This window comes from Oculina patagonica, chromosome 6 (genome assembly GCF_052425735.1).
Source record: "Oculina patagonica isolate OP01 chromosome 6, crgOcupat, whole genome shotgun sequence".
NCBI classification, from domain to species: Eukaryota; Metazoa; Cnidaria; class Anthozoa; order Scleractinia; family Oculinidae; genus Oculina; species Oculina patagonica.
The window spans coordinates 2,087,423-2,113,481 of NC_135763.1; the positions used below are offsets into that span (position 1 = coordinate 2,087,423).

At 37.5% G+C, this 26,059-nt stretch overlaps 1 protein-coding gene across 3 annotated transcripts in view; it reads left to right on the top strand.

The window, feature by feature from the left end:
• LOC144656073 (uncharacterized) overlaps nt 1-22,645 on the top strand; it is a 32,485-nt gene extending 9,840 nt beyond the window's left edge. For all 3 annotated transcript variants that reach the window (XM_078516292.1, XM_078516295.1, XM_078516294.1), the window contains 8 exons: nt 15,525-16,210; nt 17,003-17,172; nt 17,583-17,654; nt 18,186-18,361; nt 18,832-18,928; nt 19,648-19,821; nt 20,896-21,077; nt 21,909-22,645. In XM_078516292.1, coding sequence (XP_078372418.1) covers nt 15,525-16,210; nt 17,003-17,172; nt 17,583-17,654; nt 18,186-18,361; nt 18,832-18,928; nt 19,648-19,821; nt 20,896-21,077; nt 21,909-22,248 — 1,897 coding nt within the window. In that variant the 3' untranslated portion in view covers nt 22,249-22,645. The remainder of the gene's footprint in view (nt 1-15,524; nt 16,211-17,002; nt 17,173-17,582; nt 17,655-18,185; nt 18,362-18,831; nt 18,929-19,647; nt 19,822-20,895; nt 21,078-21,908) is intronic.
• The last annotated feature ends 3,414 nt before the right edge of the window (nt 22,646-26,059 follow it).

Below are 26,059 nucleotides of genomic sequence, written 5' to 3' on the forward strand. Positions count from 1 at the left end.
AAGTGCCCAACTTAAGCCTGGTTTTTACTAGCGACGCATGCACAAGCGCAAGCGTAAGGAGTTTGTGCCAAGTGAAAGCGAACGTCTACATTAGCATAAGAACACGATATTCACAAGTTACAAGGCTCAAGTGCTCAGACGGAGGGGAATCTGGAACGAATGCTTTACTTGGGCGGACACAGCCAGGCGCCGTTAATTTCTATGCTTCCTTTTTCACATGGCATAACGCGAACGCAAGCACAAGTAAAGCCTGGTTTTCACTAGCGATGCAAGCACAAGCGCAAGCACAAACGCAAACATAAGTAGTTTGTGCCAAGTGAAAACGAACGTCGACATAAGCATAAGCACATTAGCATAAGAATATGTTGTTTACAAGTTAGAAGGCTCCATTCTCGACTCTGTACTTTCGGCAAATATTGCGGCAGAAACTCTCAGGTGTCGAATGTTGTTGTTTCTTCTACTCTTGTGATAAAGAAAGCGAAAGCGATTACAAAACGGAGGAAAACGAAACATTTGGGGTTATAGATATTTGTTAAAAAAATAATTTATCTTTATTTCTTTCGCTTCTCGAGCCCACGCTTGTGTCTTTTGTGCTTTTGTCCCCACTCCTCCGAACAACCTCGGAAAACGGATATCAAAATCAACCGCGGCCTCTGCGACTTTGTTCACATGCCGGAACGAGTGCTTTAATTGGCTAGACACGGCCAGACGTAAACAATTTTCTTGTGCTTATGCGATGTTTCGTTTACACACGAACGCAAGCACAAGCGCAAGCAGAAGAAAAGGAAAAATTTTGATCCTCGTCGAAGCCGTTTTCACTATGAAATAAGAGCTGTTATGCTTGCGCTTGTGCTTACGCTTGTGCTTGCGTCGCTAGTGAAAACCAGGCTTAAAGGACAATTTTTAATGCTTGTGCTTGTGCTAGCGCTTGTGCTTGTGCTTGCGTAAGGCCGTTTTCACGGTGAAATAAGAGCTGTTATGCTTGCGGTTGTGCTTGTGTCGCTATCGAAAACCAGGCTTTATGGTGGATTTCCACTGACGCGTAATTTTTTATGTGAGTTTACTTGCGTTAAAAAAAATTAGAGACAATGTATGAACGACTTGCGTAAACGTGTACGCAAGCCCTTCAAACATTGTCTCTAAATTGCTTCACGCACGTAAAGGCACGTAAAAAATAAAGGAAGCCAGTGCTTGCAGTCTATACCCCCTTTGGCCGCTTGATCTGCTGCTTATCATAACATTTGGTCAACCTTCTCTCAACTCCAAACCTTTCGGCCTTAATTTCCTTTTCAGCTATTGTGTTCAACAGACAAATTCTCTTTACTGACCCTTCTACACTTATGTTATCAAATGGGAGAATATGGAGGTAGATCACGACGCTTTGTCCTAGTTATCAGTTTCTGTTTTCTCATGAGCTATACTCTTCACTTTTTATTGATATTGTTTCGAGAAAATAATTTCTGATTTGATTTACCGGCGATCGAGCCCAAATTTGTACAAAAAAAATTGAAAACATTTTCAAAACCCTGGTTTAGTTGGTTGAGCGCTTTTGAAAGTTTTGCACGGCTACTTTGATAACAATCAATGGAAAGAACGGCATAAATTAAAATGTTAATTTTCAGCGTTGCGGGCGCATGTCGCAGGTGCCTACACCATTCTGTATCGCTCTGCGTGTGTCTATCTTTAGGTTCAGTGTTCGTTTGACAAGTTAACTCGGGTTTCGTGCTAAGAAATTAAAGTACGTGATGTTTTCTTGAGAGAGTAGTAAGAATTTGATGAGTGACAGCAGCATTTTTTATGCATTATCGACAGAGTGCAAATCAATATCGATTCAATTCGTTTGAATTGGCTCCATAGTAACCTCACGCAAGAAAAAATTCTCGGCTTGGTTTTTTTCTTTCTTGTCGGAGTTTACGGCAACCTTGTAGTGTTTTAGACTGTAACAACTGAACCTACAAATATATGGCTAGTTTTGAGGTTATAATCCGAAGCTGGTCGGTTGGATCACTTACGATTTTTACTGTCTATTCAGGGTATCTAAGGAGTTTAAGGCTCCGGGATTAGGACCCATGGACTCCCCCCCCCCCCCCCCTCCCTTCCTTAGAGCCCTGTCTACTGGAGGATCCATCGAGCCGGCCGGGAAGCCTAAAAAATATTTACCGCAATGGCTTTTTAAAGAGCAAGATGGCTTAACTGATGTGCCGGCGAGCCAACTAAGTATTTACCCTTGGTTATTATTAACGACCTGATATCTATTTCGTGATCGTCTGCTCTGACAACCCTCCAAGTATGCGCGCTCTGTACGTTGCCCGTGACAACCAAGCACCCAATAGCTATTGAAACTGATTGGTATTGTGTTCCGGTGAGCACTTTTCAAAAACAGAAGGAATATTAGCGGTCCATGTTTTTAAACAGTAAATATTGATAATCATTATCCTGTCACATTCGTTGGCGCCTTAAACACATCCAAGGTAATTTGCATTGCTAAAACAATTCTGTTTATAAGCTGTCGTATGAATAGTGAATTACTCAACACGAACAAAAGTAATGTGATCATATTTGGTTTCGTTGCAATTCCATATTTCCAAAGAGGTTTGTTGTGCTGGACAGCTGCTTGTAAGTTTTTCTCTTAATTTCTTTATCGTAGACTAGTATAGTATTTTATTGTCTGCATTATTATTCGCGGCAAACCATCATCTTTGTTTTACTGAATTCTCTTTTAGTCTGAAGTGTCAATCGTCTTCTCAGAAGACGGCTGACAGTCTCAGGCTATTCATCTTTCACATTGTAGACTTTTTTACAGTTATCAGACACGTTATGTTGTTTTTAGTTAGAGATTTCTGTAAAGTCTGCAGTAAGTTATTTTTTTGTTTTAAATGTTATGGCGATATATATACATTTGAATTTCTTTCCCGAGTTCTTCTATTCGCTCATTACTTCTGTGGACTCGTTCTGACTGGACGTCCAGCGTGCGATCCAGTCGTAAGTTCATTGTTGTTTTCTCTGTACTGTGTAGCCGTAAGCACTGTCTTGTTGTGTTTTACAGCTGAAAGATGTTATTTGCTTAAAACGATTATAAATTTGAACAAAAAGAGCTCCTTTACATCTGCTATGTCGTCCGTCGCGCAATGATTCGAAATAAGTGTAACGCGGCAACAAAAACCGCAGCTGAAAACAAGATTAACTGCTTCTTACCAGCATTTGCAATTTTGGTGTATGGAAAAGGATAAAACAGCTTATTATTTAAGAAAATTTTTGTTATACTTCGGTATATTTTAGCATTACCAACGCTTGTGAGGAAATGAATATTTTCGAGTGTCTAACGTTGGCATGCTCACCGAGGTTTTTTTTACAAGAGTTTTTTTTAGTATGTGCGATATGAGCGCTTCGCATTTCGATTAAAATTCATCTGTCTGTAGTTGGTTTTTTATATTCTTAAGTTTTGCTGCATCTATTATTCATTACTTGTGAGAAAGACAGTGCTTTACACATCTGGTTTTTTTTATTATTTAAAAGTCATGTTATTGTTAAATTATTCTTACCACCCGTTTTGATCAATCGGTTTATAGAATTTTTCGTTAAATTGCATCTTATTTGTGTACGCATTGTCGAGTAATTCACCTGGCAGTGGAAACTATCCAACTATTCACTATCTATCGTTGGGTTTCTTCGCTTCTTTATGACAACAATCGGTAAGTGGTAAAAATATGCATTTAATTAAAGCATCGACCATTTCTTTTTTCAACGAAGACAGCTTTTAGACATTTTATGCCCTCAACGTGAAAGCCATGGCCGCTTTGGAATTTCATCACTCATTACCGATCTTAGCATTATGCAGGACGCGTGACACCTATGTGCCTGGTAAAAATGGCCTTACTTGCCGCGAGACTTTCTGTAGCCCAGTGGTTAAAGCATCCGATCAGTGTGCGGAAGATTAAGGGTTCGATTCCCGTCGTGGAGTTGTTTTCTTTGTCCCACGCTGCAAATGACAAATCACCAAGAAGGTCTAAGAACATGTTAAAATCCTCCCTGGTATGGTTTATAACCCTTTATTATATGGCTACAATAGTACGCGCGCCGATTGGCTGCTGAGCGGGCAAGTAATGACCGGGCAAGAATTTTTGAGTTGTGAGTAAAAGCTATTAGCGAGGGGACAAAAACAACAAAAAAGCCGACAAAATATAACTATCTTCAATAACTGAAAGAAAAATATAAGCACTACCGATACTTCTTTAGTTGAGCGACGGAGAGAGCCACAGAGGCGAGAGCGAGTCTTACCTCCAGTGTTTTCCCTGATTATACCCGAATAGTGCTTAAAGGCCATATTAAATACTTATTAACGTCGCCGCGGGAAGACCCGACGAGACCCGCTGTCGCCGGACAAGGCCTCGGTCTGAGATCCCCCGAGACCTCACTCGGTTAATAAGTAGTATATAACGAGTTTTATCTTGAAGTTCATGGTAACTATTTAGTATCTACTGTAGCCATGAGATCATGCTTTGGTTTAACTATTTCCCACCCCTCCTCTCCTCTCCCGTCCTTTCCCCTCCATTGCTGCACCTCATCATTACCTCCTCCCCTCCCCTCTTCCCATCTTGGTTGAGCCACCCGACGGATGACGCCGCCGGGAAGGTTGTAAAACGACAAATGGTATTCAGACTAAATCAAGTTTAAAACTTAACGTTCGCCACAAGTGTTACTGATTCTGATCAATGCTTGAATATTGTTGTTCTTGCGTTTAACTTCCACATTACCAACAGTTACCTCTTGCCTGACACGAGCAAAAAGACCAAACACAAAACTGCGGTCGTGAAAAAGAACCTGAACCCCGTATGGAACCACACTTTCTCTTATGAAAACCACACCATCGACGACCTGAGGAACCGCGTCCTAGAGCTGACCGTGTGGGACTTTGACCGAGGTTCTAGCAACGACTTTCTCGGAGGCTTGCGTCTGGGCCTGGGAAATAAAACCGAGTCGTGGGACGACTCGCAAGGACTGGAAATAGAGGCGTGGCAGATGATGCTTGAGAGACCGAATCAATGGCATGAGTATACAATGAACCTGCGATCCAGTATGGATAGCCAAGTAGAGTAAGCGTGCATGGTGTTTAGACTTGTTAATCAGGTAGGAATGGCGTGGTGTGACTAGGGAAAAAACCCACGAGGAACCAGCCTCGCAGTCAAGTTTTAGAACTAGCTACGAGGATCAAAAGGATTTCAAGAATTTTTGTTCTCCTCTCGAAAATATAACAAAGGAAAAAGCGTAGGCTCTTAGGGTCTAAACTACTGAAAATTTCGTCTTGTGACAAAGACGTGGTCCCAAGAAATTTCAATCACTATGAAATAGTTTCCTAAGCAAACTTTTATAATAGCCAGTAGTCAAATTACTGTGGACTTTAAACATGGTATTTCGTAATGGGGTTTAATAAATCATTTGCGGAGGTCTTTCACAAGAGTTCTTCCGAGACAAATTGTTAACGTAAATTTATTAAGTTATTCAACATTTTTGCAAAGCTAAGCAGTTTGATAGATTCGTGCTATATTATAAAGCAATTTGCTATGAGTACTAAATATTTTTGTAATTCATATTGTATACGTCGAAGGCGTTACTATATATATTTTTTTCGAAAACAGTAATCGCATTTGCAAGGACTTGCATTAAAGGTCTATGTCTGTGTATTATGGGCATGCTTCCTTAATTTTCAAGGTCAGTATATTTATAAGTTAAAATTAATAACTACATGTACACATAAGCCAACCTTGATTTTTTTTTCTGGAATGTCACTTAATGGCAAATATTTGTCCAGGACCCAGTTTTAAGGATGTTTCCTTTGGAATGTCGTAGAACTTCACCATGAGTCGAATCTGACGTAAACGAGCAATGGCAATTGTCCTGCTCATTTGAATCAGGTTCGACTCATATTAAGTTTGGCGTCTGACCAGTCCTAAGCGTTGCTGTGACGTTGTCACTTAACATGGTTCTGCTATGGGCCTATTGACTATTGTAGCACAATTCTTGCGGCCATTTAACGTTACGGCCACTATTTATTACGTAAACGTGTTCATGTAAGTGGGCTGTTTAAGAAAAGTAATTATTAATAACGTCAGGTTCAAAGTCACGTTTGATACCGGCGTACTTTGTTTGATACTAACGTATTTTGTATGGCCCATCCCTTAGTGGACTTTTGTAAGTTATGTAACACAGAATTAACTTTGGTATATTTCTTGTTATTAAAACTATATTAATACTACTTGATGATTGTGATTTTTTTCTCTATTGCAAATCCTGACATCATGGTGCAGACGGCGTTTAACGAATAAAAAACAATGTGAATTCGCTTTGGAAAACATAACGAACACCACTCCTCGTTCACAAGCAAAGAGTACTTTTGCAAGACGAATTGTTTCTACTTGCCTCCCTGTTGAGTAACATCAGGATCCGATTGTGTAAAGGATGAACAACACTATCCAGTGGATATCATAGTTTGTTTTGTCCACACCTATCCATTGGATAGCGTTTATCTGTTGGACAGCGTTATCCATCCTTTGAGCAACTGGGTCCAGAAAGGAAGGTTTGAACAGATTTTATGTTGCAGATATTAGCATTTGTTTGTGCACCATGATGTAAGGTTGTGAGCATTCTTCTTTAACCCTCTCTTTCAACTTCTCATTCGTTACTTTCTTACAGTGACATCTGATCATACATTCTCGATGATTAATTTAAACCATATAACTTTAATAATGAATTTAACGGTTCAAATTTCAATTTAAAAACAGTTTGTAACGGTGAAGAATTTAAATCAAGACTAACTGACCACTGTGATTCCACTAATGTATGTTGAAGCTCGGCCCAGTTTGTGATGTAATGTAAGGTTAAAATAAACTACCATGGTCATGAATATAAAATTGTTATTAAATTATTATTACATGTAATACCACTCCAGTAGACCTTTATTTTTAACTGAACAAGTTTGTTTTATACGTAATCTTCTATCGTTCATCCACCCCCACCCCAGCTAATGTTACGCCTTAAATGCCATAATATTTTCATATGTAAACATGTAAATTCTAAGAAATGTACTCTTACACTGTTTATAAATCTAAAAAACCCGTACTATTATTCAAGGTAATCCATTTTAAACCCCATCCAAAGTTGTGATGCAATATAAATGCAGTGTCGCACCGTAAACATAATATTGTTTGTACCTAAACATCTTCAATCGAAACAAATATTCTGGTAAAGTAATCAAGTTCCATAATGTTTATACATGAACATACATGACTCCAATTAATTCTATTTTAATGCATATCACATTCGGAGCAAAAATAATAATTCCTGTTAATTATAAATAAGTGCATCTAAAGTATGACATGATATAGTTATGTAATATAATTATTACTAATAAAATTATGTACTATAATTAATCATAATTTTGTCATGATTTTATTAATTATAAAAATCCTGTCATGAAATGTAGTAAAACGATAGGCTCTAATGTTACCCATTAAATAAAAAGATGGCTGCCATGTTGAGGTCATTTTGATAATCTATAAGATATTCTTCACAAATGTTACCCATAAATAGATAAAACATGAATCTTTAAATAAACCCAGCAAGTTATTCTTGTAAATGAAATAATGGGACCCTTTAAATTCTTTAACAAACTATTAATTTAAAGCGGAGTGACAAGTAAACAACTCGAAAAACCAGTGAAAACCCAAAGCAAATATACCGTATTTCCTCGATTAAACGCCGGGCCCCGAATAAGCTGTATTTGAAAATAAACCCCTTAAACAATTATTAAAGGTTCAACATGCTTTTAAAATAATGTCTAAATATATTGCTGTCAAAAATAATGAATAAAAATCATTTCTGAGAAACAGGGCTTGAACAAACTCCTGGAATCAAATGAACGCCGCCTCTATCGGGCCAAGTTTGAAATAAACGCCGGGGGCGTTTAAACGAGAAAATACGGTACTGTGCGATAGTTAATAATAGGGAATGGTCATGAAGCCCGCCAAACTTCAAAAGAGCAAACAAAGAGGCCAGGATTTATGTTGGAATTTCCACGACCGTTGTTTGAAATACGTAACCGTAACGTTTCTGTTGGTAAGTTGCTGACACACGTCGAGACCTAGTGTGTTTTGTGTACGGTCAATGGCAGTGAAGCGAAAAAAAATATAAAACAAGATTTTTTCTTGGCTTCATAACCATTTTCCTTTAATAACTATGACTGTGCGTAACCAGCGCTACGCGCGGTAAAAAACGCACGTGACAAAGTCGTGATTGGGTCTGCTATTGCATCTAATTGGTTCAGCAGGTGGCGCAAGATTTTCTTAAAACAATTCATTGAACGTACGTCTTTTATCAACAGCAAAAATAAGTCCAGTTATATTAATTCCATACAAGTGCAATTCTCGGAGACCCAGGGGCAGTTTGTCAGGGCGAAACAAAGAAACCCGGCAAAAATGAAGCGGCGAAGGTTTTCAAGAAGGGCTGAACTTTTTGAAAAATATCGCCGCTCCGATTTTTGCCGGATTTTTCTTCGTTTTGCCCTGACTTACTGCCTCTGGGTCTCCGAGGATGGCCAAGTGATCGACGAACGAGAAAGAAGCTTGTTCGAAAATCAGATTCTGTTTCAACTTTCGCATGAAAGCCTCGTTTTCGATAATCACGTCCACGTCCATGTTTCTCATTAAATATATACAATAAATCTTAAAATTGTTTATACATTACAAGGATGACAGCAAACATTGCCATCTTGTCGTAAAATGATGTGTATATTCAAGGCCAAAACTTTATAACAAAATTAATTAGTACGAACGTTTTGGACTCGTGTCATCATATTCATCAGTGTTCATCATCATCATCATCATCATCATCATCATCATCATCATCATCATCATCATCATCATCATCATCATCATTATTATTATTATTATTATTATTATTATTATTATTATTATTATTATTATTATTATTTGGTTCGAGTTATCGGGAGTTCAAGGAATTGAGGGGATGTAAAATCGGCATTGCATTGTACATACCATACATCTCAACCGTTTGAATATTTGTGCAACTCTAACCTTACTGTAACACATTTTCCTTGGAAAAAAGTCGCAAGCTCATCCTAAACGCGATATTGTTTATCTTTTTTTAGGCGCTGTTTAGAGTAAATACGTTAAAAGCCTTACAGATAATCGACACAATACTATTCCTTTCACGTCACTATTGTTTGACTTTGCTTTTAGAGTTGTGGACGTTTTAATCTGAGATCCCGATCAGATAAATTTATGAATAATAAAAACTAAACTGTCTGGAGTCATGAGATGAAGTAAATCGTAGCGTTTGAGAACCGTCGCAGTTAGAATGCGACTGTATATGACTGTTTGGTCAGTGCCAACATAGAGAACTGAAAACAGACAATACTGGAGTACTTAAAATACAGACACACATAGCCTCAGGCTTAAGAGAGCATTAAGACAAGTTTAGTTTTTATGTAAAAACACCCCAGACAAACGCTTCCACCATAATTTGTTCTATTGACTGAGGCTAGCTGCTAAGTCAATAAAAACTACTTTATGGAGAACAAGCAAATTCTCCATGGACGGAAGTTTACATTTTTTAAAAGGAAGGCTTCTTGATTGTGCTTATAAAATATGACTTTAAAGGCTTCATGAATAATTGACTGATATCTTCCTTTTGTAGTAAATTATCGTTGTTGTTTTTTTAATTTTCGGCTACGAATGAATAAATTTTTATTCTTTTGATTGTCTTTTAAAACTAATTTCTGCCAGCTTATCTATCATAAATATTTCATCAACCTGAATAATATGAACACTGTGTGGTCCTTTTAGTGCTTGTTTTCTGATTCAGAAAGCTGAATTTTTGTTTATATTTAAAATCTGTTCGTGTTTTTGTTTTCCAAAAGATCTTGTTTCTTTTTTCTTTGATCAAGCGTTGTTAGACACTTAAATTAATATGTTTTGCACCGCACTTTTTGCCGTAGAATTCCCTTTCGAGAAATGAAAACATTAAAATTCAACTTAAGTATTGTCAAAAATTAAAGCCAGTAATAATATGTATACAGGAAACTAAAGTTAATTATTACATTTTCAGTTCATACACCTTTTTTAATAACGTTACGATCAGGAAACACAAATCAATTTGACATTTTGAAGGTTCCAAATCTATCTTTATTGTCAGTACTGTGTAAAAAGTAAGCCCCAAATTCCTTAGACCTTACGTTAAATATTATTGTTTAAAGACGTTTTTCAAGTGAGTTGGCTCATGCCCACTCATATCGCCCTGAAGTAATTACCATAACAATGAATACATGGCTTTATAATCATTTGGAAGAACCGGTAAAATATAATGAACAACCATGGACTACAGATGATTAAATTGTACTTTCTAACCACAATTTTTAATCTAGAATAAAATTTTACAAAGTAAGTTGTTGCAGTTTGTATTCCGTGTGGGCGCACATTTTCGCTGTCAGGACCATTACATCGCAAAATAGATTTTGAAACGAAAATAGTTTTTGCTCCGTTTTCCACAATGCCTAAGTAATATTTTTAACACAGCCGCGCGGAAGTTATTTTAAAAGCTATCTTTTATGTATTATACCCCTAGGGACAAAATGCATGTAAACTGTGTTAAATCGTGAGCGAAAAACGTTGATAGCCAATCGGTTTCCAGACAACGTGAAACTCCTTCAGAAATTGCAGACATATTAAAATTTGATTGGTGCAAAATTCAAATTTTGACGTGGTTTTTTTGTTCCCAGCTTACTTGTTTATTCATGAGAATGGCCTGTCGCAATATGCGAAAATTACGGTGATACATTTGCTGTTCAATGACCACTCGTTTTGTTCGCTAAAAGTTCTCGTTTTTGCAGTTTCATTTGAGCTTCTTACAAACTTGTTATTCCAGTTAGAAGTCGAAGCGGATTTTAAGCGGTTTGCCCGGAAGTATCTCGAAATATGGATCACTTTAGTCGCCTGCTACCGTAAGTTGCATTAACATTTTATCATTATTGATGCAGTCTTAAATTTGTTATATTATTTCTGTCTGTGTTAACCTTTCGTTTTCTGTAATTCTCTGGATTAAGCAAAGAAGGTCACTAATTTCCGAAATACTATATTCGCTTAGACTCGACTTTTAAAATTTTCCAAACCGCTTATCAACCTCTTATCACTATAATAAATAAATTTCCTGGCGTCAAACATTATTTTTTGCTGTTGCGAGAGAGTTCCTTCCATGACATATCAAGAACCTATTGCTATAATTAGAATCTTGTACTGTGAAAGACTGATAATTCTTCTGTCGGAAGTTTATCCCCGAACTATTGTAAATTTAAAAAAAAAGTCATAAGTCAGCGTGCGCGAACGTAAATTTATGCAAAAAGTATAGGCGACATTATTCACAGAATATTGTGTTTTAGCTATCGCTATAAAACGCGCATCCATAATACTCAAAGTATTAGTAGAAAAAAACCCCGAAGATTTTGTATTATTTTTAGCATTATTATCAATTATCACCACTATCTTTTTTTATTAAGGACCGAATGATGGATTTTCCTGTGTTAAGCGAGTGCATTTGTGACAGTTCGAATCAAAACAATCTATATGAGAGCTGTATATGTGGAATATATTAACTAAATTGTTTTTTTTTTTTTTATGGATTTCTGTGAGTCTATAACATGATCTAAAAGGAGAATCTTCTTGCGTCGAAGTAAACGTTTTATTTTTTACTGTAGTAAGTTGTTTAAGCCGAGCATTAAAAAATGTAGCCGGCGGTAGAACAATTAAATAATTGTGTGCTAACACAAATATAGAAGAACATCAGTTGCATTAAATAGCTGCCTACTTCGAATTCGTTCGCCTAAAGACTGCAAATGTCTCAGTCCGCATATGTTGGACAGCTTAAAACATTGCAATATAGACAAAAACAGAAATTAAACATAGAAAAACAGCGTTTCACCATATATATTACACGTTTTTATTCGGCTTTAGAAAGATAGCACGCTGACGATGCCTAAAGCATATTTTCTTCCCATTTTTTTTTTGTAAACAGCTGCTCTCCACTTATATATATATTTTAAACATTGTGAAATACATTTGCTGATGTCCAATTTGGCATACGATCGTCACACCCTAATTAAACAAAACATGTTGGAAATCATTTGTTGCCAAGTAGTTGTTTTGAAAAAAAAGGTTACGTTGCGAGAAGCCTCATAAATGAAAAGACCTGCTTGAACATCATCAAATGCAGCGACGTTTTATTGAGCCAAACGAATTTTGGTTCGATTTTCCCCCATATTGGTTCAAATCCTTTGCTAATAAGCTAATTTTGAGTGTGAAAAAAAGTCATTCTTATGATTTTTCTGTATTTTCTGGCAAAGTACTAAGGCTAGTTTTTCAAATTTAGGCAAAGAAAGGAGTCATCCTCTCTTGATTTAGGATAACAGTTCAAAAGCCTACCAGTTTATTTTATTCGTAATTCGTAATCCACAATTTATTTTAATTCGCTTTTAAAGGGGTGTAATGTTCTCAATTGACTGTAAACATGGTAGCTTAATTGGCACAAGCAAAATGTCATCAATATTTTCCAGACTTTCCCCAAGTTTATGCAGTCGACTAATGTATTTAATATTCACTCACTGTCAGTGACTCTGCGCAGTTTTCTTTGGAATAGTCGTTAGGCGCAGTTCAAAATAAGTGTGATAATAATTATTTGTACAACCTTATTGATTGTTGTTTGCTAACTAGCTTGAGTCACCAGTAGTTCCGCCTCGACATTTATTACAAAACAAGTGTCTTCCTCAGCATTTAGAAAATAGGGCCTCGACGTAAATTTACTGACTCCATCTTTCCGGAAAATTCAGAAAAAAAAAGCAATCTCAAGGAAACCCTTCTAGTAATTCTGATCGATTATTTTATTTGACTGGTTAACTTACACTGAATTGAAGTAAAAAAAGCTGTATAAATATTACTGGAGCGACGGAAATGCTCGCGTTAGTCGCATAGGTGGCAAAGAAAGACTGTTAAAAAATTAAAAAATATATTTGCCATAAAACCAGTAATTTCTCATTAATATATAAACTCTTGAGGAAAATGTTCGAACAAAAGTGATGTCTCTCACGTTGTTGGAAAACACCGTGCAACTTCGATTCAACAAGTTCTCAAGAATTAAAAACAAAAAGTGTGAAATGGCCAGACTGCTTGCAACAACAACAACATCTACAAAAGCTTAATTTATACCGCGGTGGTATAAACTATAGCATACAGGGAACTAGTTAGGGAGAGTTGATGGAGAGATCCACAGATATTGCGCGTGTTTTGAGTGGCTGTTTTTTCGTTCGTGATCAATTAGCTGAGGACAGACCTGCGAATGACCTACTTACTAAAACAGTGAGAAATTTCTTCACACATTGCGTGGGTTTGTTCATCAGTATGGACAGTTACTGTGCCTTGCAAATGACAGCAAGACATGGTACTGAGAAAGTAAACGTGACTCGTGAATGACGAGGTCGAGTGATATATACTGATGGTCTTATTGTAGCTTACCACGTTTATTAGTCTTTTGTGTTTCTAGAATTAAACTGAACATCTAGATCCACGGAAAATGACTTGAAATCCATATTTGAATACCGCTGCATAAGCGAACATTTAAGTTATTTAAGTTTCATTTTCACAAAACTCGGGTTTCATCTGCAGTTTTCAAAAAGAAGATCGTTAAACAAAATTGTTCTAGTCAAGAACTTTCTTTGTTCCACGCTCGTGACAACAAAAATTACATTTTTTCCAAATTTGTTTACGTGTAAAATAGCACAATACACAATAACACGAGAAAAGCTTGAGACACAATATTATAAAACTGCTTAATCTTTTACTTCGTTAAGTACGTATACGAAACAACAAAATTGATTTCTGCCATTCTTGGATGAATCTCTCCTGTCAAACTACGGCAAACAATTTGTACATCAGTGTAATTAGAGAATTCTTTCTCTAAAATGAAATTCTGAAGGACACCCGTAAAGGTATAGAGTAATTTAAGGTCTATTTGAAGTCATTTTTTTATGATTTGTTGTAGTTTTTGTAAAACATTTGACCACTTTGTGTATCCCTTTTAATATTATAACATTCAACGAAGTGTATTTACCTGTTTACTCATTACACAATAACCAAAATACATCGCTCGTTTTTGATTGGCTGCATGGTTGTCCATGATCGAATGATCAGACGCTGGGATTGATAGATTGATGACATCAGTGTGTGGTGTGACACTCGCGCGACTGAGCTTGTGCCAGAGTCCAAAGTTAATTTGTGGAATTTTGCACCGTGAACATCACGCAGTTTTTAAAATAACTACATGTGATATATATTGGATTTGTAAGATTCAGTAGCAGCGATTTAAACGCGGATTTTCCGAACTTATTCAAGAATAGCATTACAAGATACATCAACATTGAGACAAGTGAAATATACAGCAACAGATAGATGACTTTAAGTGCTCGAAGAGAGATATTGCAGACCTGGTTCAGCAAGAGTACATTAGAGTGCAAAAACTGAACGACCAACTGATACTTACAGCATAGAAAGCAGGAAAACATCATACAGTAAACTGAACAATGCTTAAATTTATTACCTTACGTTCTAAGGTAGGTATTTGCCTCGGTGGAAGGTTTGTCTTTCAGCTGAATCCGAATTATTGAGCGAAAATATCGGGCGGACTACTAAATTAAAATTTATTTTAATTTTACTTTCTAAAATCGTGTTTCCGCGGTGATCCTTGATGCAGCAAGTATCAAATTGCCGTTTACGTTTTTGTCTCAAGGTACAAATTTAGTCCAGGCCTTTTGAAACACGGAAAATAAAAGCAAGAAAGACTCGAGGAAAGCTTATTCTGATAATGGCTGTTATTTTCGCAATGATTTTACATTAGCCAAACGGATCAATCTTACGAACAACTTGTCTGATCGTAGTTTTGTCCATCTTCTTTTTCTGTCACGTTATACGAATAACTTCACGGATAATGTTTTTATAGAAGAGTTATTCGTCTTAAATTGTATTAAACTTTAATTGTAAATTTATTATCATTTTAATGAAACTTTTAACTGAGTTTTAAAGAGTGTCCATAATTAGCCGCGCGAGCTTAAAAAAATCCCGACACTTAAAAAAAACTCAGTTAAAGTCAGTCAGTCATTTGATCGGGTTCACTCGTCTGGTATGTAAAGGGGAATGTACAATTTAGACGAATGACTCTTCTAAACTTAATCCGTGAGGTTATCCCTTTAAAGCGGCAAAAGAGTAAGATAGACAAAATCAAACGAGTCTAAAATTGTAATGATCCTGTTTATACGCTATTAGGACAAGTTAACTATAAAGATCTTCGAAGTACAACTCGTCTCTATCAAAACGAGGCGAGTTCTGACTTGTTATACTGTGGTTATACTTTGAAAGTTCAAACAAATGGACAAGTGAAACAATTTCACACGTTGTTACCTTACTTGACAGGAATTTCCCGAAGCTATTCGACCAAACTCCAGGTGAAAAGAAGTCAGAAGCTCAGTCAGAAGTTGACGGGTCCCCTGACAAATCACAAACACCGGAAGCAGTACCTTTAGTTTCATCGCACGAAAATCTTGCTTTTGAGGAGGAAGACAAACACCTGGAACCTAAAGACACCTCAACAGATTCGACTACTTCAACAATGGAAACCACGCTAGAATCTGTAGACAGCGAAGAAGGCCTGGACGTAAAGGAGGTAGAGAAAGCTAATGATGATTCTGGAATTTCTGTGAGTCACGTGAACGGAAGTGACGTAAGCCCTGTAGAGGAAGGGACAACAACGGACGGCGATGAAGATTCCGGTCCCAGTATGCAGCCAGTTCTAAAATCCATTAGCGCGTTCGCCATGCAATTCACGGTTGCCGGTCCGCCAGCAATTAAAGTAGACAAACCTCTGACGCTGTCTTCGGTTGCCAAGGGAGACAGCAAGGAAGCCACACCGACTGCTTCTCCCCAGTCCCCAAAGAAACACGCGGAACATAACATTAATAAGGCAACTAAGACGGGCGCGTTACAGCCTGAAGCAGCACTGATTAAACGACGTCATAGCGACTTTGCCGTCTCGGCTCCACGACCTGTTAACGAAGAATTGGCCATAGCGGATTTGAAAAAACGTGGCTCACAACAAGCAAGTAAGTCTTGAATACATTCTGTTAACTTCATAAAGAATATTCGTTTTTGCTTACGCTTATTCTTACGCTTCTTTCGTGCTATTTAAACTTCCCGTGCGCATAGGCCTTTCTCGATTATGCTAGTAAAACTGGCATTTAATGCTACTAGAAATTCTCGCATAAAGCCAAAAAAATGCTAAAATAATGCCTGATTTCTTTAAAAAATGCCACTTGAATTCCAAAGAATGCTTTGTTTTATTTCAAACAAAACGTACGAACTCTTACATTATATGCTCATATCAACAACAGGTGATACTTAATAATTGTTTGTTTAAAAAAATAAAATAAAAATTTCAAAAAAAATAAAAAGACACACACGCAAGTAACACAACACAAGTACACAAGTAACACAACGCACAAACAGTCGAAACAGACAGAAAACAATCAAATTAAGTAATCAAAATTGTGAAACTTTAGGATTATTTATTAAGTTCTGAGTGCTGAAATCTGGATCACAGTCATGAAAAATGACAGAAAATGCTAGCAATTCTCTTTCAAGAAAAAACGAAAAAAAATGCTCGTTTTCCCCAAAAATGCCGGAAAAAATGCTAGCATTATCGAGAAAGGCCTACGTGCGCACCATAACTCGAAAGTGCACGCTTAAGCGTGAACCAATTGTTAATTTTGATCTCGAGTTCCAGCCGTTTAACGGCTGGAAATCGAGCCTAACTAAAGTCATGCACAAAATTATGAGAGAGTATTTCAAATCGTAGCAAAAATGGTGTATTAACAGATTTATCATTGCTTTTTGAGGGCTAGGTACCGTTAGGAAGGGTTCTCACCCAGACGTCATCAGAACGGGTAAAGGACCTCAGTGGTCGCCGAGTTTGGAGCGAAAAAGGATAGAAGAAGCAAAGAAAGGCGCAAAGAAGGAAACAAGAAGAAAGACTTTGGCAGAATTGGCTTTGGAGGCTGGATACACTGTGAGTCATAGTACTAGAGTACCCTATTGCCTTTTTTGTCACAAGGTGCCCTGGCTCTGACGCGTGGAGAAGTTTTGGAAAAGTTAAAATTTCGTGTGAAAAAGCTCTCCCATATGTGGCAATGATGTTTGTGTAACGACTCGCAGCAGATACCAACTTACGCGCTGTTATTTAAAAAAAAAGATCAGGCAGAAGAACCAAGAACCAGTTCGCGATGAGCTGTCGAAAAATTCCGTCTCGAGTGACAGAGTAGTGCAGTGCAGTGTAGTTGAGTGCAGAGCAGTGCAGTGCAGCGCAATGTTGTGTAGCGCAGCGCAGCATAACGTAGCGTGGTGTAGCGTAACGTGGCGTAGTTTAATGTACCAGCATTTTTTAATTTACTAATTTCTTGTAATCTTAATTTTCAACAGTCCCCTGATTCAACAGGACCCCCTGTCCGTCATCCCGGAGCGCTGCAGGTGACTAAAGCTGAGGCTTCAAAGGTAAAGATCCATATCTCAAGAGGTGCAAACTTCACTTGAAAGTGACACTCGAATACGTCCTTTCTTTTTACCATCAAAGTTTCAATGATAAATTTATGCGTGACAATTTAGTTTGAGAACAACATAATGAACATTTCCAGGAGCCCAATAAGTAAATTTTAATTGGTAATAAATGTCCCGCTCTCCGTTCTCCCTCGGCTCGTTCGTGCATTCGCTTGTTTTCACACGCTCGACTGACTTAAAAAGGACACCTAGCAGTCTCTATTAACAGTTGATTCATGACCATCCTTTAAAAAAATATTCCGTTTGCATCCAGCAAGGACTTTTAAGTATTTTCTCCATACAGTCCACTCCACGTTATACTCGTCAAGTAAGTTCAGTTTGTCAAAAATCGTGGCTTTTGAATAGCTACAGAAACTTATGTTTGCTTTTCTAAAAATCTTCCGAAAAACGAAAGTGTAACATAGACAACCGATAGGCCCACTGCAGTGAATATTGTCTAGCTTGTAATTGTGTTTGATGTTTTTTCAGGGTAGCAACGAAAGTTTGTTAAGTGATCCGGGGGAGGAGCATTACAGTAGCGTTCCAGTCACGGGTGAAGTGTTTGTGAGCCTGCGGTACGAGATGCCGTCCAAAAAGTTTGAAGTCCATGTTCATAGCGCTAATAACCTGGCTTGTGCTGATGCGAAGAAAAGCTCTTCAGATCCGTGAGTGTACTATGTTATTTCTGAAAATTCCACGTAAATGCGCGCGTTAAAGAGACACAGTCACCAGTTTCACTTCAAAAACTCAAGAGCCTAAGACTTGTGGAAACTACGAATAGTGATCCAATTTTGTTAAAAATCACCATGCAAGTGTACTGAAGCGATAAACAAGTGATATTATAATGATGCCATCAGGAACTTTAAGATCTCAACTTGAAAAAGTCAGGCTGATTATTTGGAAAAACACCTAAAAATTATCATGGCTCCCTTCCTTCAACACTGAACAATTTATTTTATATATCCATCTTGATGTACTAGGTGCATTTCATGTACGAGAAGACCTATTCGCCAATTTCAGTACTTTTTACCGAAAATCATTAAAATCCCCGTGACAGTGTCTCTTTAAGTGAGAAGATTTCTTACCTCTTTTAGTTCACGCTACTAATAGTTGCTTGGGCTTATTTTCTTTTCAGTTATGTGAAGTCGTATCTTCTGCCAGACAGACGAAGCAAGCGCAAAACAAAAACTAAAAAGGATACTTTAAATCCAAATTTTGATGAGGTTCTAGAGGTAAAATGAATGGTTTTAATATTTTTAACTCTTTTTAGGTGCCTATTATTATATTATACATATGATATTATTATATAAGTATACATATTTACATAGATAATTATATACTTTTTTTCCTTTTATACAGTTTTACGTTCACGCACACGTTTTAACGAGCGCTTGCGCTCCTAGGTGTCGCGTGGGTAAATAAAGTATTGTTGTTTTTGTTGTTGTTGAAATCAACAAAATGAATTTCATGCATGTCAGTATGTTAGTTTTTGCAATCCTGTGATTGAAGTCACCGATGTCATCATAATCATTATCGTCATCACTCTCATCATCGCCGTCACCGTCATCGTTATCATCATCATCATCGTCATCATCATCGTCATCATCATCGTCATCGTTATCATCATCATCATCGTCATCATCATCGTCATCGTCATTATCATCGTCATCATCATCGTCATCATCATCGTCATCATCAGCAGCAGCAGCACCCTTATTATTACCATCACAATAACCATCGTCATTGTTATCACTCCCATCATCGTCAACATCATCATTATTATCATTTACATCATTACCATCAGTATCACCAGTATTAACCATAATTTACAAGGGCCCATAATGCTTTTTCGAATTTTGTGACAGTGCATTGTGCTATACTGTTCTGGGTAATGTTAATAACCATTATTTTATATTCTTTCTCGATTCAAGCAAATTATCTTTCTTTACAGTATTTCATGGGCTATGACGAATTGTTGACGCGAACGTTATTTCTGAGTGTGTGGCATAAATCGATTGGACGAAACTATTTCTTGGGCGAAGTTAAAATTCCTATGAACAACTTTGTGGAAGCGGGGAACTCACTGGAACAGCCTGTAGCTAAATGGTTTAACTTAACAAATAAGGTAAGACAGAATGATCAAGACAAAATTTCACCTTACATTGTCGATACATTATCAAACAAAAAGGTGACGAGAATATGTGCAATGGTCAACAAGTTGGCGGATGTTGTCTTAGTGCACCTCTAAATTCTCAGAACCAATATGAAAAGAACTTGTAATGTTCAGTAAGGAGAATTAAGCTGCGCAGTAATCAAAGGCATCACGTGACGCGACGAAAGTGTTGATTCATAGGGTTGTATCATGTACATGTAAACGTGACTGAAGTGTCCTTCTCTGGGTGTCTTTATTTATTCTTCACTATGTAAGCAGTTTGGTCAACCTAAGCATAAAATAGTTATCAATAATTCATAAAGTTGAAACAAGAGAAATCAAAACTGTCCGTTGTGCGTCTTTTTTTTTTTCCAACTTTCTTCTCGCTGTTTAGAAGCTAATGCAACACTGTCTTTTGTGCTTGATTCCCAGAATTAATTAACCTTGGAAGAAATACCAATTATATATGCTTACTTACTACGGTCGAAGCTCTCATAAGCGGACACCCTCGGGACGCGAAAAAAGTGTCCGCAACTGGAGCTGGCCGCTTACGAGAATGGTTCTTCTTGTAAGCGGCCACTAGAGGTGTAGGGGATAGATGGCCGCTTACGGGAGCTTGCCCAGCTAACATAATGGTAATATGCATGTTGGTGGTGTTTCGAAATGTAACCGGACGTGGATGACGACCAAACAAACACTAAAATATGGTACTGTAATTACAGATTTGTATTAATCAAGTTGATTGATTAATACAAGATACAGAGGTTTTTTATATGATTTTCTTTGCGGTGTCCGCTTACGGGAGCTTAAAAACAAAGAAAAAGTCTAAGTCGTAATCTCGGAAAGTGTCCGCGGCCGCTTCCAGGAATGTCCGCTTACGAGAATGTAAAAATACAGAGTTTGTATGGGAGTAAAAACGGGGTTTCTAACAAGGTGGCCGTAAGTAGAGCTGTCCGCTTACGAGAGTGTCCGATAAGAGAGCTTCGACTGTACTAAGTAACACAGCAACGAACGTTTGCCTGATTAGCTATCTACTTCTATTTCTAGACTGACGAAACAGACGGCTTGCCTGAAATTCCGTGTGAATTAGTTTTGGCTTTGAAGTATGTTACCGCTGACAAAGTGAAAAAGAAGGGAAGACACAAAGGGGAATTACACGTCCATCTCTTGGAGGCCAGAAATCTGCCGGGGATGGATGCTGATGGCATGTCGGATCCTTACTGTAAATGGTAAGATTAATTTAACAAATAGAAGAGTCTTATACAACCATTATTTGTTCTGTTATAAAGAATTTTGGTAGCGAATCGGCAGGGCGGAGCAGGGCGTAAAATAAGGCAAGGGCGAGGGCAAAGCGAGGGAAGCGAGCTGAGCAGGCTAGAATTTGGGGAGTAATGGCTTCCGAGAAAGAAGTATAGAGTAATACACGAGCTTCACTTTTGTAAGTCCTCTTGTCGCTTCTTATGGCTGGCAACGGTTTTCAGCACTTGCTATGTTGATGGGTCGATACTACCACTGTTTTGAGTTGAATGGGTGGCACATATGCCTAATCATTAGTGAGTAAGATGTGGTCATTTTTTTCATAACAGATTACCATAGCAAGAGTAGAACCACCTTAAATTTTCGTAAATTTAAGGCTGTTCTGAGCCCCTCGGCAGAATTGTTTTAAACTTTGCAAAGTTGCCTATTGACATACTGATCATTATTCAAGTATAAAAATTAGGGGTCATCGACAACAGTTTTTGAGTTCAAAGCACTTAAAGCGAAAGTTAAGGGTATTTTTTGGCAGGTTAAACTGTTGCTGTGGTAACCTGTTCTGTCAAGAAAATGACCACAATTTGTACACCAATGAATGGTCTGTCAACAAGTAATAAACAGTGGTAATATTGATACATCACAGTATAAGAGCTCAAAAGTGCTGAAACCGTTACTAACAGAGGGTTTTATACCCCATCGTTGTAGCCTGCAGTTGCTACATAGTCTAACATCTAGTCTTTCAATTTCAACCCATTCCTTGGAGCTTTCATTTTATTTTTTACGTTTCCTTTTACTTTTCATCCCAGCCTCCTATTACCAGACAAGAAGGGCAAATTCAAACACAAGACACCGATCATCAAACGGACCCTGAACCCTACTTTCGACCACAAGTTTTCCTACGATGAACTTTCTCCCGACGACCTAAAGGAGAGAGTTTTGGAAATAACCATCTATGACTTCGATCGCGCTTCCACTGACGAGTTTCTTGGCGGCGTGCGATTAGGCCTGGGTACGAGCTCCAACGAGTGGGATGACGCAACCGAAGACGAATGCCAAATATGGCACACTATGTTGAGTCGTTCTAATGTCTGGATTCAGGTTGTAGTTCCGTTGAGATCCGATATGACGCTCAAGAAAAAACAGTGAAGCTTTGACACTAGAAACAGTTTACTTAGCTTCCGGCCAAAACTGGGAGCCTGCGCTCTCGGCGGTCAGTTGTTAGCGTAGTGGTCTCGCTAAATGTAGAATACAACATTGTTTATAGTTAAAAGTTTAATATGCAAGAAATAAGCTATAAAAGAAAATAAGGTTATTTATGTTAAAATATTTGAACCACAATTTAAAATTACATATTGCAATTGATATTGTCATTTTTAATCGAATAACTTTCTATTACTGTAAAGAAAGAGTTCATTGCGGTACAAAATTGAAACTAGAATTTAGGGAGCATATTATCTCAAGCAAATAAATATTTTTAAAGAAATAATATACTGAATATAGAGCTAGTAAACAATCAGGTCGATTACTAACTCTTACAGCCCTGTGAATTGTCCACATCTAATTTCGTCTCAAATCAAAACCAACTTCAATACCATGTTGCGAGAGGATGAGAACTTATCGATGATCATTGATTTACAAACGAACTTCTCCCAACTAGTACCGTAAGAAATGTGTGACCACAAAGGAGGAGAGAGAATTGGGGCTTAAAGGGTTCAACTAAATTAGAGTTCTGGATCATTTAGAGGGAATGCACGCCAGGAGTAAACATGCATATTAAGAGATTAAAGCCTTTTTTGTGCTGGGTTATATATATTTTATCTAGAAAAGAAACATTCAAAGAAAACAAACAAACAAACAGAATGTCTTTTTCTAATTTCCCGGCAAATTTTGCAACTAATCCCACAAGCAATCATCATTAAACATATGTAATCTTATCTTTACTTTATAATTAATTTTTCTTAGTAATGACAAGTGAAGAAGAAAGATTCATAAAATTTCTCGCACATGCAAAACGTTAAAATCCTGACATTCTTTAGCCAATACTAGCTGGATATTTTCTAGACACAGCCTTAGAAATAAAACTGAATTGAAACGACTTTCAACTCTGGTGTCTTGATTTACTCTGTACTGGCCAAGCCTATTCAGCTTTAGTGGCTATGTATTTCCTTAAATAATTTTGTGTTCGATACACGTATACGGTGGTTGGTACGTGCCTGGAGTACCTGCCTCGAACGTGTCTGAAGCAAGAAATTAAAAGTCACACCCCCAGCACCTCTCTTCACTCAGTAGTACGAATATAGAATTCCCGAATATATGTGTACCGGCCAAATGTTTGAACAGCGACTTGACAAAATGCTGGAATGAGGTTCAGTCGGGGGGAGAGGAAGTGGAAAACCACGATGGACTAGCACCCCATTCGGGCGAGAATAGAAAATATTGGAATCCTGTAAACGTCATCAGGTTGAAGTTTTGAAGTTTTCTCGGAATTATTTTGTTAAACTTGACTAAAGCCAATAATTTTCAGCGAAATCAGCATGAAACAAGATACCTTATTACGGGAAATTGACGCTCCTAGTGTTATTTACGAGAAATGGAGAATAAAGGTAATTAACGCGAAAGCGGAGGAGGTAAATTCTTAAAGTGAAAGGAAATTAACGCGATTAACACAATTAAGGTTGCGCAGTTTGTGGCGACAACGTAACAAGAACAAATTTTGTTTCAACATTGAACTTTTTTGGGCGAAATCATAAGAAGTCGATGTGTCAGTTGTCGAACTGGCCTTTTAAAAAAGCAGGCATGAACTGGAAATATACGGTAAACGATATACCAGCAGGAAAGTACCAGTAGGAATGTTAACTACGTCTGGACAGGATACAGAATTTGGGTTAATATTAATGGAAATTAAGGCCGCGGAAATTAACGCTTCACTAAATCATTGTCGCGAAAATTAACGCGTCTTAAATTAACGCGAATTTTTAATATTCGCGTTAATTTCATGAAGCGTAAATATCCTATAGTAAGGTTGATCAAGGTAGTCATCCATCTATTCATTTGATAAATGTACATAAAAATATCCAAGAGAGGTTATGCTTTACCACTAGGTTATAACTGTGATCACACAAGCAACAGATGGTAAGCCTGTGCTATGATTGTTTGCATGCAAAGCAACAAATCAGTGTCCACTTAACAGTTTACCGGTCGTTTAAGTCGTTTTTCACTTCAGTCCACATCCAACTTGGCTCACGTGAAGCCATCATTGATTGGAATTCGGATATTATGCATGCACTACCCTTTCCAGCCTTCCAAGAGAAAGATTCGGTCGAAACATTAGACTAATTTCATACCGAAACGAGTGGTCTTTCATCATTTACATGGTACTGGTGTGAGACTTTGTACCGAAACGAAAATGTCTGCACGGTACAGCGACCGAGGTGTGCTCGCAAAGGAATTGCAGAGAACCGGGATGAACTCGAACCGGTATGAAAGTCATTCTGGTACCATGTTTAAACACTACCTTAAACAATGGTTTGGATTTAAATTCTTTAAGAACAAACTCTTATGAATAGGCTTGATCAAATGGACTTGAATTCCATTGTTTTTAGAACGAAAACACAAAACATTCCAGAAACCCAGTGAAGTGCAGCTGCAGAAATGTAATACATACTGGGTATATCACGCAGAAATCCAACTGGTCTTTAGCTAGTTTAATGTGGTCAAAATTATTGGTTATCGATGACAATTTTTATTACTTCTGCGGCAAATTTCCAGACAAGGCTTTTGCGAAAAACCTCGTGCGAAGAAGTGAGGGCTGGTTCAGTCTGTCAATCAAAAGTTTTCTCAAAAAGCGATTGGTTGATTCGAGTGACTAGTGAAATTAAAGCAACAGATTAATGTATATAAGTCCTTGATGAAAAACTGAATGCACTCTTAGCATCATTTGCTGAACAAGGTAGAGCACAAGTAACAAGTGGAACCCATTTGGTGTTTGATTTGAGCAAGGTAAGTTACTTGTAAATGCTCAGGAAGATGTCCAGAAATGTTTTTTACAATCGTGACTGTTCTTATGGCAGACGATTGTTTCCGTTGTCGCACAACGATTTAATGACTTTTCATAGCTCTAAGTATTTTAAATTCTCTTTTTACATATTTTTTAATACCTATTAATTGTGTCCCCAAATTAGTATGGGATTTTCCCAGGCTATGTGGCCTTGACACATTAATAAAGTTTATCTATCTATCTATCTATAATCAGCGGAAAAATGTTGCGCGAGCTCTAGTAGCTAGCGATGTGACCTGACCGGTTACAGAAAATCGTTGTGCGACACTATTTTAACCTTGCTTACTTGGATGTGGTTATTACTCAAGAAAAGGTTTCTTAAAAAATCAAGGCGAGTAAAGGGCAGATTTAATGTCATTTTGCCTCAAACATTTTCCCTTGACGACAGAAAAGACTTGATGCACAATAATGTGATCTCAAAGACATGGTGTCTTGCTGAAATCAGCTTGTATCAGACCCCGCTAGGAGCGTGAAAATTGGAAAAGAGTTGTTTTGTTTGTGACAAAAAGCATTGTTGATCATTTTTTTTATTCCTTTTGTTTAGCAGGCTTATGTATGACGTAACTGTCGTGCCATTAACGAAGATTAACTATCAAAGTCCGATAGAAAATTTCACTTGTCACCTTTAACAATGCTATGGAATTAGACAAAGCGGAAAAACTCTTTTTACGGCAAGTAATTACAGAAATTAGTTATGTGCAATGGAAAACAGGCTCCTCCAATGCCTTTTGAAACTGAAAGACCACAAGATAGAAATGAACCATGATTGTGAAAATTACTACATTTTTCTACGTTTCGCAGGCTGAGATTCTTTTTTTTTTGGGGGGGGGGGGTGGGTGGGGGTGTTTGCTCGAGGCTTCATAAGTGTATGTGGCACAATTTTCATGCATTGAATTGGCA